Source organism: Nycticebus coucang, chromosome 13 (assembly GCF_027406575.1).
Source record: "Nycticebus coucang isolate mNycCou1 chromosome 13, mNycCou1.pri, whole genome shotgun sequence".
Taxonomy (NCBI): domain Eukaryota; kingdom Metazoa; phylum Chordata; class Mammalia; order Primates; family Lorisidae; genus Nycticebus; species Nycticebus coucang.
Genome location: NC_069792.1, coordinates 99,122,852 through 99,137,758, shown reverse-complemented (window position 1 = coordinate 99,137,758; position 14,907 = coordinate 99,122,852). Strand labels below are relative to the sequence as shown.

At 43.9% G+C, this 14,907-nt stretch overlaps 1 protein-coding gene across 7 annotated transcripts in view; it reads left to right on the top strand.

Annotated features, from left to right (window-relative positions):
* The window catches only part of TRAPPC9 (trafficking protein particle complex subunit 9), a 701,153-nt gene that overhangs the window by 222,477 nt on the left and 463,769 nt on the right, over nucleotides 1-14,907 (top strand). For all 7 annotated transcript variants that reach the window (XM_053558761.1, XM_053558762.1, XM_053558766.1 and 4 more), the window contains one exon: nucleotides 13,258-13,382. In XM_053558761.1, coding sequence (XP_053414736.1) covers nucleotides 13,258-13,382 — 125 coding nt within the window. The remainder of the gene's footprint in view (nucleotides 1-13,257; nucleotides 13,383-14,907) is intronic.

The following is a 14,907-nucleotide window of genomic DNA, read 5'->3' as shown; positions in this document are numbered from 1 at the left end:
GCCAGAATTCATAGACAAAGGGGATTAGAATATTAATGCCATAATTCTTTATTTCTTTGAAATTCCAAGATTTTTTCCATAAACATGCTCTATTAAGAAGAAGGCCAGGGACTTTACTGAAACTTGGGTTTTTTCTTGTGGCTAGAGAGTAGAGGGGACGAAAAGAGCATAAATATCTGAGTGCTCACCATGTTGGGATGTTGGGAGGGTACTTCCTACTTGCTCTCACTATAGCAGTGACGGGAGGTCAGACATGACCTCCCCACTTCTGGGCGCACTCCCGTGCCCACACTGTCCCCACAGATGGAATTGTGCCTTCACTTTGGCCTTTTGCACTCCACCGTGTGCCTCAGAAGGGCAGGGCCAGGATCCCAGCTCCCTGCTCTGTGCTGCTGGATTCTTTCTCTTCCTATACTCTTGCCTTTCCTTCTGCTGCTGAGGCAGCTGTTTGTCCATTTTATCTGGAGACTCTTCCTTTTCCTCTTCACCGTCAAATATTAGAATTCCTGCAGGCTCTATCCAGGGTCCTCTTCTACTTTGTTCCTAGGCTCTCTCAAAACCTTCTCATCTGCTCACATGTCGGCAGCAGCCCCTCCAGCCCATCCCACCACCTGCCTGCAAGGCTCTCCAACTGTAGGGCGATGGGGCGGTGAGTCTGGGCTGCCATTCCCCTTCCCCAGTGGTGGTGGGTTTCCAGCAGCGGCCTCCTGCTGCTGTGGGCTTCACTGTTCTTCCCCTGCTTTGACTCTGTAAGGGAAATGGGAAGGCTGGGCTGGTGCACAGGCTCCAAGGAGAAGCCTTCTCAGGGTCCTTCCTTGTCTTCCACTGGGCTCCTGGTGGAAAGGCCTACATGCAGTGGAAAGCCCCTGCCTGAAGCCCCGGGTATTCTTGCCTGTGCTGGGTCTTTAGTCGTTCATTGAAGAGCCCAGCTGAACCTTTTTGTTGGCTTGCCTGGCATTTGGCAGAGCCTCGTGTTGGCAATATTGGGGTCCTACTCCTCTCTGCTGTTGCCTCTCTCCACATTTTGGGTTAGTTGTTTTCCCTGTGACTTCAGCTCTTTGATCAGTCAGGGAAAGTTGGTTTGTCCAGTCTTTTTTCCCGATATTATAAAGGTGTGAGCAATGCTTTTTTCCAGCTCTCTACATCTTCTAGCTCTCTCCAACTGAAATCAGTTTACATCTTATATTTTCATTTAAATCCGCAATCACTTTCAGATTGTGTTGGCTATTAGTCATATTGTATACTGCTTTTGTTTTATGTTCAGAGGGTTATCTGCCTTTGTTCTGAAGGAAAAAGGTTACTCATGCATTGGACAGGCTGCCCATTGTTATATTTAGTCTGTGCCACCTACAGGCTTCTGACTCACAAACAGTAATTTCACAACATGATGGTTTAGCCAGGGAAAGGTCAGCCTGCTCCTGCTTCCTGGGGGCTCTGAGGACCACAGCTCTGAGTGTCAGGCTTTCTTTGATACGGAAAGTTTTACAACACCCTTAAGCTGAATTCTCGCTCCAGACATCTGTCTAATAACCTGTGAAGTGCACTTATCCCTAGCCATCGCTTGCCCTGCAGGTAGGAAGGTTGAGCTGCTTCTTTAATTTACATCAGGGCTGTAAAATAACTTCCTAAACCACCAAGATGGAATGAAAATCCAAGTGTTTGTCATTCCTCAGCAACAGGTGACCCTGCTGCCGGCCAGGAGGTGAAGTCTTCAAGACCATTGGTCTCACTGATCTCATTATTACCTTTTCCAACAAAGCTGGTGATGACTCACCATGAAACAAATTAGGTAGGTGTTCACTAGAGGGGATTTAAGAGTATTTTTGTCCAAAGAGGAAAGGGATGATTTCTATGGATCACTGCAGGGTGGCTTACTGTTAGTCTGGGATTTTGATCACATCTAGGGTTGCCAATTTTGTTTTCTGAGCATTCCCACCTCTTCTTTTCACATCTGCGTCACTGTTCTGATTCAGGTCCTGCCATTTCTCACCATTACTACTTTTCTAGTATTTTGATTGGTCTCTCAGCTGTTAATTGAGCCCCTTTCCACTGTTTTTGTCATCACAGTCAGATTTCTAAAGTGGAATCTGATTTTGTTCCTCTTTGGTTGCACAACTTCCACCGCTCTGGGACAGCGTCTCTCCTGGGGCCTGTGTGGTCTTGCCCCCTTGCTGCTATTTAGCTCATGGCCGGCCCTTCTCCCTTGTTTGCCTTGTGTTCAGAAAGCCTGGATTACTCCCACTTTACTGACTGGCAGGCCCATATGTTTGTTTGCTGCCTGCAAGTATGGGTTGCAGTGGTTCACTTCTCTGCACTTAGGAATCTCTTGGGGATCTTACAAAACCCCACATCTAGCCATTGTGATTTAATTACCATTAGGGTTTTTTAAAGCTCACCACCAAATTGCTCTGAAGTGCAGCAAAGTTTGGGAGTCGACTGTCTTCCTTCTGCTGTGTTCTCCCTCACTCTGAACCCCCCGACGCGCGTGGCTCCCAGTGGGCGCTGGGGCCTCTCTCCAGGTGCTGCTGTTCTCTCTCCCTGCACTGATGAGTTTAGAAACCGGGTGGGTGGAGGGCGGGTGATCTTTCAGGAGCTTTTTGGATGTTCTTTGTCCTTTCATTTTCCCTACTAATTTTAGAATCAATTTGTCATGTTTCTCAAAGTAGTCTGTTAGACTATTGATTGGGGTTGCACTGAATCTGCAGATTAATTTGGGGAAAAAGTGATATTTTTATGATACTTAGTCTTCCTATTGGTGACTATTATATGTCTTTTTACTTGTCTTTAACATCTTTCAATTACATTTTATAATTTTCTCTGTAAAAGTCTTACAGTATTTTATGAGATTTAGTCCCAAATATATTATTTTTGTTGTGTTGCAAATGGTATTTGAAGCCTTTTTAATGGAAATATAACTTACATACAATAATTAGCACAAATGTTAAGTTTGCAGCTTGATGAACTTTAATTTTTATTTGCATATTAATCTGTAACCACTCAGATCACTATACGAATAATTCCCAGCACCCCGGTTCCCTTGAGTCCTGTGCTAGGCAGTATCTCCCTGCAAAGATTGCTGTGACTTCTCTCTTCATTGGGCAGTTTTGCTGCTTCTTATATTTCATGTAGAAGTAATAAGTCCAGGATACATTCTTTTATTTTTTTTTTCTTTTTTGCAGTTTTGGCCAGGGCTGGGTTTGAACCTCCAGCATATGGGGCCAGTGCCCTACTCCTTTGAGCCACAGGCGCTGCCCCAGGATACATTCTTGTGTGTTGTTTTCTTTTTTCTTCTTTGGCTTAAAGTGACACAATGTGTTCTTTTGCATTTCTCGAGATTAGAAGTCCAGGACCTGTGAGTGTCTGGGTCTTGTTTTTTCCTTTCCATTCAGCGTTGTATCTGAGATCTATGAATATTATTATTTGTCACATTTGTTTGTTTTTATCACTGGATGATATTCTGTTGTGTGTAAGGACTACAGTCTATGGGTTCTGCTTGCGATGAACATCTGGGCTGTTTGCACCTTTTGGCTGTTAGAGTGATGCTGCTGTAAACACTCTTGTATGGGTATTTGGTGGACACAGCCCACGTTTTTGCTGGTTTTAATGGATCTATAGCCAAACAGACTTTCACAGTTGTTATTTTGTCTTCCACATCCACGGGCACATGTGTGAGTTCCTCTCGCCGGCCCTCAGTGCCATCCGTCTTTACATTACAGCTCTCCTGGCCCACGTACAGCGGTGCCTCGCTGTGGTTGAAATTTCTTTTTCCCAGTTAACCAAAGATGTCGCACACCTTTCATGTGCTTATTATTTGGATATTTACTTTTGTGAGGTGTCTGATAAAATAGTTTCCCATTTTTTCCCATGGGCTTTTTACCTTCTAAGTGATTGACAGGAGTATGCCGCACATTTTGGACAGTGTTCCATTGTCACTCGTGAATATTCCAGGCATCTTCTTACAGTCCACACCTGGGCTTTCTACTCTCTTAATGTCCTTTGATGAGTGTAATTTCTTAACTTTATCATCATTCACTTCCTTTTGGTTAGCATTAATTTTTTTAGGAACTCTTTACTTCTTTTTTTTTTTTTTTTTGAGATAGTCCCACTATGTCACCTTCATGGTACTGTGTCATGGCATCATAGCTCACAGCATCCTCCAACTCCTGGGCTCAAGCGATTCTCTTGCCTCAACCTCCTGAGTAGCTGGGACTACAGGTGCCTGCCACAACGCTCGGCTATTTTTTGTTGCAATTGTCATTATCATTTTATCAGGCCCGGCCAGGTTTGAGCCCACCAGCCTCAGTGTATGTGGCTGGCTCCATCACCCCTGTGCTATGGGCGTTGAGCCGGAACTCTTCACTTCTTACATCAAGGTCGTGGAAGTATTATTAATATTTTACGTTTTCTTCCGGAAACTTTATTAGTTGTCACATTTAGGCCTGCGAGCTGTCCTGAATTAAATATTGTGCGTAGTATTGTGTGGGACATGTTAGATGAATAGGGAGCAGGCAGTCTAGAATGTTTGAAATTGTGTCTTACAGTTTTAAGTTATAGAAATAACTAATTTTAATATTTTGTTCTAATGAGGTAACAGGAATTGTACAATTTCCTTCCTTTTTCTGTTTTTTTTTTTTTTTTTTTTTTTAAATGGGTATATAATTTAGCAAAATAAGCAATGGTAGTTCCTATTCTCCCTCTCTCGCTCACAAGTGTTTGTTGAATGTCTGGTTTATTCTGTGTGGGGAGTGAGACCCCGGCCCGCCCCCATGGAGCTCATGTTAGTGCAGTGCTGTCTAACAGGACTCTCCCTGGCGGACCTGGCCTGTCCAGTGCTGTTCACCGAGCTGGCCACTAGGTATGTGTGGCTTTGGTTACATGAGTCATGGATGGTAGATCTGAAGGACTGATTATTAACTTTATTTGATTTTTGTCACTTTACATACCCACGTTTCTCTAGTGGCCACTGTATTACACAGCATATGTCCATAGTGGGGGAGAGAAGCAGTTTCATGAGTAAATGAAGTGCTGCTACTTCGCTAAGTGCTGGGTCTGGGAAGTATAGAGGGGTGTGTGAGTGTAGATGTGCAGTCAGAGCTGGCCTGATTTCAAAGGCTCGGGAAGGCTTTTCCATGGAAATAGTGATGGAGGAGGTAAGATTTACACAAGGAGCTGCACTTAAATAGGGGGAAATGCTGGGGTGGGAGAGTAGTTTTTATGCCTGTATAAAAGCTCTGTGGCAGAAAAGGGCAAAGCAAATCCCAAGAACTTAATGTTTTCGAAAAGTGTGTGTATGTGAAAGACGAAGCAAGGGAGAGAAGGGAAGCTCGTAGGAAGATAGTCCTTGAGAGGCTTAGGCCACAAGATTAAAACTAGTTTATGGGGAAGAAAGGTTTTGTGGGCTGATAGGTGAGCCTTTGCTTTTGAGAACTTTTTATTTATTTGTTTATTTTTTTAGAGACAAAGTCTCACTTTATCACCCTCAGTAGAGTGCTGTGGCGTCCCAGCTCACAGCAATCTCCAACTCCTGGGCTTAGCTGATTCTCTTGCCTCAGCCTCCTGAGTAGCTAGGACTACAGGTGCCAGCTGTTTTTTTGTTGCAGTTTGGCTGGGACTGGGTTTGAACCCGCCACCCTTGGTATGTGGGGCCAGCGCCCTACTCACTGAGCCATAGGTGCCGTCCTTGAAAACTTTTTAAAATCAATGCCCACCTTGTGATTTCTTTGATTTGGCTGACTGTTTAATGAGGAAATGATGACCTGCACTGTCTTTTAGGGATGTGCAGTGCTTTGGGACCCATGTGAAGACTGCATAAAACATTCAGATTATACTTTGAATTTCTAGTTTCTCAAAGAAGGATAAGCACATGTCATTATTTGGCTTGAGACACCGTCATCCTCCCTTTATTATCTTATGAAAAAAAACATTCTCCTTTAATTTCAAACTAACATTACTTTGGTTTTCTTTCTCGGATATTTTTACCTAAAATAGCAAGTTAACTGCGGCTTTCTTTGGAGAATTGATGTTCATTTACTTGTGTATTTTAGAAATGGAGTAACACCTGTAAACAAGATGTAGAAGATTTAACGTCTGAAGTGGGTCCTCAGCGACACTGTGTGTCTCTGCTCAGGCCAGAGGGGCAGGGTGGGGTGGCCCCCAGGGCTCTGACCCCTGTCCAGTACTCCTTTTAGCAGATTGCTTCTGAAGAAGGGCAGAGAACACAGCGGGATTTGAACCCAGACCCACAGCAGGGGAAGGCCTGAGAGAGGGTGTCCTTGGTGCTGAGGACAGGAGAAGAGGATGGAGGTTAAGAGGTTATCTGCCTTTGGTTTGGCCAGTTCTAGTGACAAGAGACTCACTACTCTTCTGAGAAGTCCATTCTGACATTCTTATACTGAAATGATTTACTAGTAGTTGCCCCAAATAATCCCTGGATTTGAAAGCCTAGCAATAACCTGCTTTTCTTTCTTTTTGCTGGAAGATGGTCATTTACCTGTTCATTCATGATATCATTTATTCACAAAGTCATTAATTTATCCCCTTCTGATTAGGTGCTTTTCAAACAGGTGTGCAGTCCCAGACCACTACATATAAAACTTCAGGGAGCACCTCTGTGTCACTGTCCTTGTGCACGATATGGCAGGGAGGAGGACACTGGCCACCTGTGTGTCACACAGCACTTGAGCCTATGAGATATTTCTCATCACATGGTCACTAGGAAATGATATTAGATCACTCGTTTGCAAACGTGTCTTCGATACTTTGAAGATGAATTATCACTGTCCGTTGGCCTCCATTGCGGCTAGGTTAGCTGCTGGTTTAATTGTTATTTGTTTGGATGTAATCTTTTCCCCTTATCTTTGTTTTCCTCTGACGTATGTTTGTATCCTAAGAAAATTGTGCTATTCCTTTACTTTTAAAAAACTTTGTTGAGATAAAATTCACATACCGTAAGTTCAGTGATTTTTCATGTATTCAGAGTTGGGCAGTTGTCACCAAAATCTAAGTTTAGAACAAGTTGGGACACGTCCAACACATTTCACGTGTTCATCTGGTAGTTATGAAGCCTCCACTTACACTAAGGCCAGTAACAGTGAGGGCAGAAGACCTCAAGCCTGGTCCCGTTGCAGGGAGAGCGAGACCAGTCTCAGGGTGAGGCTGCCATGGAAGGTGAGGCCTGCTGCCATCCGATAGCATGTGAAGGCTGTTGCTTCTGTGTGATTATTTTTTTTTCTTTTCTAAGTATATTCCAAAGTTTCTGAATGAATGAACATGCTGCTTTCTCTATGGAAATTAAGGATGAGTATTGGCTAATTGCTTAGCCAACTGCTTCTACTGCTTTGGTTTTCTTGAGGATATTTTATGATAACCAGATGGGCTTTTTTGGCACCTATAGATTTTATGAATAATTAAGAACATGTCTCAAAAATATGCTCTACCTGGAACAGCGAACACAGACAAACTTCCACTAAGAGATTGTTGCATCTTTTTGCCTTTGCTAATATATTTCATTCTAGTTACATTGCACTATAGTATCTCTTTTGAAAGTGTGCCAAAATGGACACACTAGCTCAGTAGACCCCACCGCTGGAGATGGCTGCTTACGCCATTGGGAGAGTTCGTTCAGTAGGTTCAGTGGAATGCGGGGCATGGTTGTAACCCTGCGGTGCTGCAGAGCCGCCTGAGATGGTGAGCTTAGTGTTAAGACAGAACTGTGTTATTGGGCCCAGTTCTGCTGGGTATTGGTAATTCCCACTGTGCTGACTTCTTGTTCTGGTTGTGTTTCTGATGGACAGTGTAGTATTGAACAAGTTATGTATCGTCTTTGAAACTCAGCCTCCTCATCTATAGAATTGACCAGGTGATGCTTACTGGGCAGAGGGAGGAGTCAGTCAAAGGGCATGCACTGAGAGCCCGCTGCCAAGCCAAGGGTGTGGTGTTCACCCAGCAGTTCTTACTAGCAGAGCCGTTTCTACTGTGACTGTGGTTTTTCTTTCTGCTGTACAAATCCTGCTTTCAGCTGTCATTTTTCCCAATTGTCATCACAGTTGTGATATTGCTGAATTCAAGACAGAAGTATTATTTCAACATACAAAATTATATTTCTGAATTGCCCGCAGAAATGCTCTTAATAGAAAAATTGAGCACTATGAATGGTAACTATGAAATTCTCTCTAAAAGCTCAGTTTTATTCATGATCATCTACCAGACTCACATCATTCTTAAATAGCCTCTGTCCTGATACATCCAGTAGACTTTTTGGTCTTTCTACTAAGCTGCCTCCATCTGTTTGTAACTTTTTTTGTCTTGTCTTCCTATTAGCTGTCATCTCAATCTGGTCTCTGTTCTATTTGTGATAGCCTGTGTTGGCAGAAAAAAATTGGCCAAATGATTGAACATAATTTTCTCCCCTCCATGCTCCCCCAGCTGGAAAGAGAACCTTCATGGCCCTTCCTAAGGATTTGCTGCCCTGCTTGGGACATCCTGTCCCTCTGCCTCTCTCACTGTCCTTCTGCAGCTGCCCCCTTCTCCTCTCCAGCTCTCTTCTTGTATCGGACTAAGGCTTAGTTTTCGTTTTCCAAATGCTGGCTTCTGCCTCCTGCCTATGCTGTGATATTCTGCCCCCATTTGTAATTTATATGCTATTTGTCTTTCCCATTTTCAGTTGGATTAGAGAACAGACTTCTTTAGTCTATAAAGAATCCATAGAGTGGTTTTCTTAGCATTTTTCTGATATCGAAGATTACAAGTTTATGAGGTCTGTGTCCAAAAAAGGAGGCAAATTTCAGATGTAATTTTTAGCCCCCTCCTTTTTAAATGCCCATATTCTAGAGGCTGCCATTTCCAGGATGTTGCAAATTTGTATTTTCCAAGGCATTTTTATACCTCTTATTTCATGGAGTTCCTTGAGTTGGTTCCCATTTTAGAGCAATGACAAGGGGGGTTAACAGACTGATGTGAGTCTCTGGAGTCTCCGAGTGTGCTGGGAGGGATGGCTGCAGGAAAGCCTCATAGCTGCATCTTCCTAGCATATGATTTAGAGCAGGTGTCCTCAAACTTTTTAAACAGGGGGCCAATTCACTGTCCCTCAGACCATTGGAGGGCCGGACTATAGTTTAAAAACAAAAAACTATGAACAAATTCCTATGCACACTGCACATATCTTATTTTGAAGTAAAAAACAAAACGGGAACAAATACAATTCACACCGTTTCATGTGGCCCGTGGGCCGCAGTTTGAGGATGCCCGATTTAGAGGAACACATACCTGACTCTCTTTTCTCCTCAAATCTATAATTGAAATTTCATAGATGGACTGTGTATGATCCTTTGTGTCTTCTGATTATTTTCTGTTGGTGGGATGTTTCTGTCTTGGAACCCCATGGGATGGAGAAGGAGTGCTCTGCAGAGAGGTGTGGCGTGCTGGGCAGGCAAAGCTGCACAGATGCTCCCCGCCTCTCTGCACTATGGCCAATGCCTCTGGCCCTCTCCAGAAATGAAAAATTTAGCATTGTTATAAGTATAAAACAGGATTGGTATTTGCAAGTTAAAAAAGAATCTCAGTCCTTGGGCAGGTAATAGCATTTGTGTAGTTTGCTGATGGTGGGAGCCTTCCTAAGGGAAGAGCTGACCCAGCTGTTTCCCAGGCAGGGGGCCAGGGCAGGGTGTGGCAGGGAGATGGCATACTCCTTTTGGGCACTGGGCCTTAATGCCCAAATAAGTGTAGGATGCTAAAAAATGTGGAGTTTACGTTTTACAAATGTCTTTGTTCATAATTCTAGTTCCCCTTGACAGCAGGCATTATGTGGAGTAGACAGGTTTTATACATTGTGTCCATGGTGCTAGGAGAATGAGAAAAAAGAAAATTAACTTATTTAAACTTAACAGCTTTTGACTGAATCTTTGCAAATGAGAGAAACCTGATAAAATTTCAAGTTAATTAGTATTTGGTTATTGACTGTGACTTTGGGGTGATGGAATTTTTGTTGAGAGAGTGTGTGTGTGTGTGTGTGTGTGTAACTGTTGTGGGTGAACCAAATGTTAAATTTGACCCTGTAATTTATTAATTCAATTAGTATTTACTGTGGGGGGCTTACAATTTGCTAGATCCTGTGTCAGCTATTGTGAGGGCTACAATGATGAATTTGACAAGAATTCAGTTTTTGAGGAGTTTGCAGTTGTATAAGCCGCTGCAATAGTAACAATGGCAGTTTCTGTTGAATGCTTGCCGAGTACCAGGCATTGTGATAAAAACTTCATATGCAGTCATTCTTTTATTCTTCAAGATAATCCTACAGTTTATTTGTTCTAATTATTCTCATTTTAGGGATGAGGAAATTAAAGCTCATAGAGGTTATGTAACCTGGTAAAGGTCAGCCAGAGGGTGGGGGCCAAGATTCAGACCTACCGTGCCTGGCTGCTCGCCTGCCCACGGGCTGTCACACCTGAGCATGGGGGCCGGGGACAGAGAATTTGCTGTATTTCAGAAGGTGCATTTGCTTTCAGTTGGGGACCTGGGGAGGGATTATGGGACAGGCAGCTTTTGAAGCATGGCAGAGATTTTGGGGATCTGAGGATATGCAGGAGGGTGGTCAGAAGGAAGAGAATTAACAACATGTAAAGATGAAAGAATATGGGGCAGAGCCAGGAGTGACCAGCAAAATGTTTTGGTAGAAAAAATGCCTAATCCAATTTTAGGGACTGGCATGATTCAGAAGTGTGCCCCTGCCTTCTTTCCAGGCTGTCCTTCACTCCGTGTGTCATCCTTTGGGGTTCTAATAAAGCGTTGGACTTCGCTGTCCCCTCTCTGTCGGGGGCAGGGAGCGCTGAATGCCAGGTCCTAGTGGTGGTGGTGTTGTTTTATACCTAGTCCTTGGAATATGTCCAAAGCTCTGCCCAGATTCTCTGTCTCTTGGTCAAATCTCCTGGGATCTGCAGGCACCACTAGGGGAAATTTCACATCAGGCTCATGTCTCTATTTTCCTCTGCTAGCTCAGCCCTCTTGTTCTTGTTAGGGCTCTAATGCCTGAGTGGATTTTCAGATTCCTTGTCCATGCTTTCCAATTGTTCTCACCGGCTGAGCTTGTCTGCTTTGCCTTGTCATCAGGAGCAGAATCTTCTGTTGTGCAGCTTTGTGCCTCTTTAGCTTAAGCTGCTCTGGGGGCATTGGATGTGCCTCTGTGGCTCGACACTTGGGAAGTGTGGAGAACAGCTTGCCCTTAAAGGCTTAATCACGGTCTTCATGGATGTCATCCATAGGCATTGCTAATAGAAACAGATCAATTTGTAATGTTTTTTTACTGTAGATGCTCAGAGTCTGATTGAACGTAACGTATAATAAACTTTTCTTAATAGACTATTTTAGACTATAACAGACTATTTTCTTATTTGAGATAATTTAGCATTTGAAGATTTCAAGTCTCTAAACAGAATTTAATTCTTTACTTAGTGGACTATTTCTTGACATCCTGAAAATTGAATTACTTAATGGAAAATACCTTAGCAAATGATGTTTAAGGGAAGTTTTTCTATTTTAAAAGAAAATTATGAATTATTTCTATTATGCTTGATTAATTATAAGTTCTTGCAAAGAGATATTAGACATAAGGCCTTGGGTCTAAGTGACTGGGAATTTGGAAATATTTGCTTTGTATTAATTAAAAATAAGCACTCTTTATCTTATCACAAGAAACTTTGCTTTTTTAGTAAGAAATTACCTAGATTGTTTGAGATGTGCAACCATTTATGTTTTCTTTCCCAACAACTATGCATAGTGAAAAGGATAGTAGGCTTGGAATGAAAATTACGGAGTGTCTAAGTTTCAGATCTGCCACCCTTCCTTCCTTTCTTCCTTCTTTCCTTCCTTCCTTCCTTCCTTCCTTCCTTCCTTCCTTCCTTCCTTCCTTCCTTCCTTCCTTCCTTCCTTCCTTCCTTCCTCCATCCAAGTTTACCAAATGTCCATTTATGTGTGGTACTGTGTCTAGGATCATTTACTACTGATGTGACTTTGGGGAGGTTGTTCATTGCTCTTTAAAACAGGGCAAGTTTGTAAACTATAAAGTACCATATGATATAAGCTGGCATCTTGCCAATCTCATTTTCTACCATTTGCTCTTTCATCTCTGCTGTTTCCATCAAAATTAGGATTAACTCTCAGCTCTTGTAGAGATTGCCTGTGGTTGTTTGTTCTCTTGGCCTGCTTTACCCTGGAAGTCTCTCACACTTCACACACTCATGGCTATGCTTCTCCTACATGCCAGCTGCTTTGTGTTAGGAAACTTAAACTACTGGAAGATGAATTAGGGGTAAATCTCTTTATGTTCTTGAAAGATAATAAAACTATAGTCAACTCACTAATTCAGCTGGGGTCTTCTCTTCAGTTAATGGGAAGGAATTAGAGAGGGAATGAGGGCCAGAGCAGGTAGAGGCCTTGGAGACCTGTGCAGAATTTGGCATTTCCTCTTGAGTACAGTGGGCACTGTGGGAAAGGCATGATGTGATTTACACTTCAGTAGGCTCCCTGTGCCCACTGTGAGGACAGTAGACAGTAGAGGAGTGATGGTGACTTGGGAGCACGGCCAGGATGGAAAAGGCCGTGACTCGGACCAGGGTGCTGAGGGAGGGCAGGATTGAGTGTGGGGTGTGAGACAGAAAGGACTGACTGATCAGGCAACAGTGAACATTAGCAACTAAGACCAGATGGCAATGAGTGCTTTGGAGGTGGAAATAGGGTCTTATGGCAAAGATGGTGGCTGCTAGAAATTGGCAGAGGAGGTGACATTTTGACTAAGATAAAGTGGTAAGGTGGAGCTGGCCACAAAGTCAGGGGAGAAGCATCCCAGCCCAAGGGAGCAGCTTGTACAGAGGCCCAAGGGGAGGGACGGGCCTGGCATGGTCTGAGCTCAAGACTGTGGGGACCTCAGGGCTGTCAACTGCAGGTGGAGAGGAACTGTTCTTTTTTAGGATGGTCCATTCTCTACTTTTTAGGCATAGTAGGCATGAATGTATGCTCATGGAAGATTCATATGCAGTTGTCATTAATACAAGATAGTTTAGTGAGGACAGAGACTTGAATGCTCTTCCAGTGGCTTTTATTTTTTCAGAGGCGGGATCTTGCTTTGTTGCCCACTTTGATCTTGAACTCCTGGGCTCAAACCATCCTCCTGTCTCAGGCTCTAGCAATTATTGTCCTTGAATAAGACCCCCTATGTTAAAAAAAAAACAAAACAAACTAACTTACAATTCTCCTCCTCTTTTTTAGATGGAATCAGTGTGAGCAGCTTTCCTCTGTCCAGTCCTTTCCGACAGGTCGTTCGGCCCCGCGTGGAGAGCAAGCCTGTGAACCCACCTGAGAGCAGCCGCGCTGGTGACTGCAGCCATGTGAAGGTGAGTCTGTTCTGCAGAAGGCGAGTCTCCTGAGTGCCCTGGGTGGTTTCTGCAAAGCCTTTTCTGAAACAGTTTTGAGTTTTTTAAGAAGAGAAAGGAAGCGTGTATTTGAAAACTGCTTTCTTAGTCTTTGTTGTTCTTGTGCAGCGTTTTGGAAATAGTCCCAGTGATGCTTGAGCATATTGTGTTGTGGTGTTGCAAACTCTTCTTCCTTGAGACATTGAGATTTTGTGGGCTGACTCAGAGAGTGCCATCAAAGTAGAGTATTTCCTGCCTTGTCCTGATGCTGTGTCTGGCAGGAGGATTGAACTGAAGGTCTTGAGAGCTAAGGCTGGGCCGCAGGCAGCACAGTCACGTTGGGGTGAGTGTGTTTAGGGCCAGCCTTGGGAATGCTGTTTATAATCCTCACACCAAAATCCAAGAGGGGCATCGACTGGTTAGCATCGTAAGAATGTCTTAGCCAAGATGCTTGTGGGTCAGGGTACAGCAGACTTTGAGGACTGGGGCTGCTCTGACTATACCAGGATGAAGGGTAATGTGAGATGTTGTCTGGAGTGAGGTCATCCAGAGGGAACAAGGCAGTTGTGGTTGATAGAAGTCAGATTGGTGGATCGCAACTATGAAGACCTAAGTTTAGGGAGAGGGTCTTCTCCCCCTTTTCTTTGCTCTGCAAGGGAGAAAGAGGTTGTTGGTATGGTTGGGAACCGTCCCACAGCCTCCTGATGGCCAGCGGGCTGGGTGTGGATGCTGACTCTCAGCAGCAGCCCAGGCACAGAGGAGCCAACAGCAGGGGAAGCTGCTGGGGTCGAAGCTGGGCCAGGGAAGCCGGGGAGGAGGCTGGAGGGCCCTCCCAGAAGGCTGGCCTTCCCCCACCCCCAGCTTCCCTACACCCTCAGCCTATACCCTCAGCCTCACCACCCTCCGACTTTGTGTTCACATACTCAGCATCGTAACTTTGCCACCAAGCTCAGTGCCTGGCCCGTGTCCACCATGGAGAGCAGCCCTCAGGCTTCTCTCTTATGTGGCAACACATGCTGTCTCCCTTGCTTTTATTGAGACCAAGCATATTTTCATGAGTAAGTGCTCCTCAATTGTGGTATGCCTTTGCTCAGTTCAGAACATCTGTAAATGATCGTCTTGATGACTTTGCACATTTTTATCTTTGCCATCTGGGCAGGGGTTTAGCAACACTTCTCACTAAGCCATTCTGGAAATGCTACCCTGCCTGTACCCACATGCTTTCTGATTATTTTCAAAGCTGAGGATGAATGAAAAATACTTATTTGGAAAGGTGTAGCTTTGAGCCCATTAATATCTCAAGTGTTTATTTCCTAAAAGTTGACAGAGTTACAGGAAGACCTAAGTTTCATAGTACCTTCCTGCAGCTCTGCTGTGTCTGGTGAGGAGCTGGTGCGTGTCTGTGTGGACGCCATTGCTGTCTGAGCACTTGGATTCCTTACAGCTTTCTCCATTACTTTGAATACAATTGCTTATTCAATGTGTGATTCCTTTTATTGTTTATTTC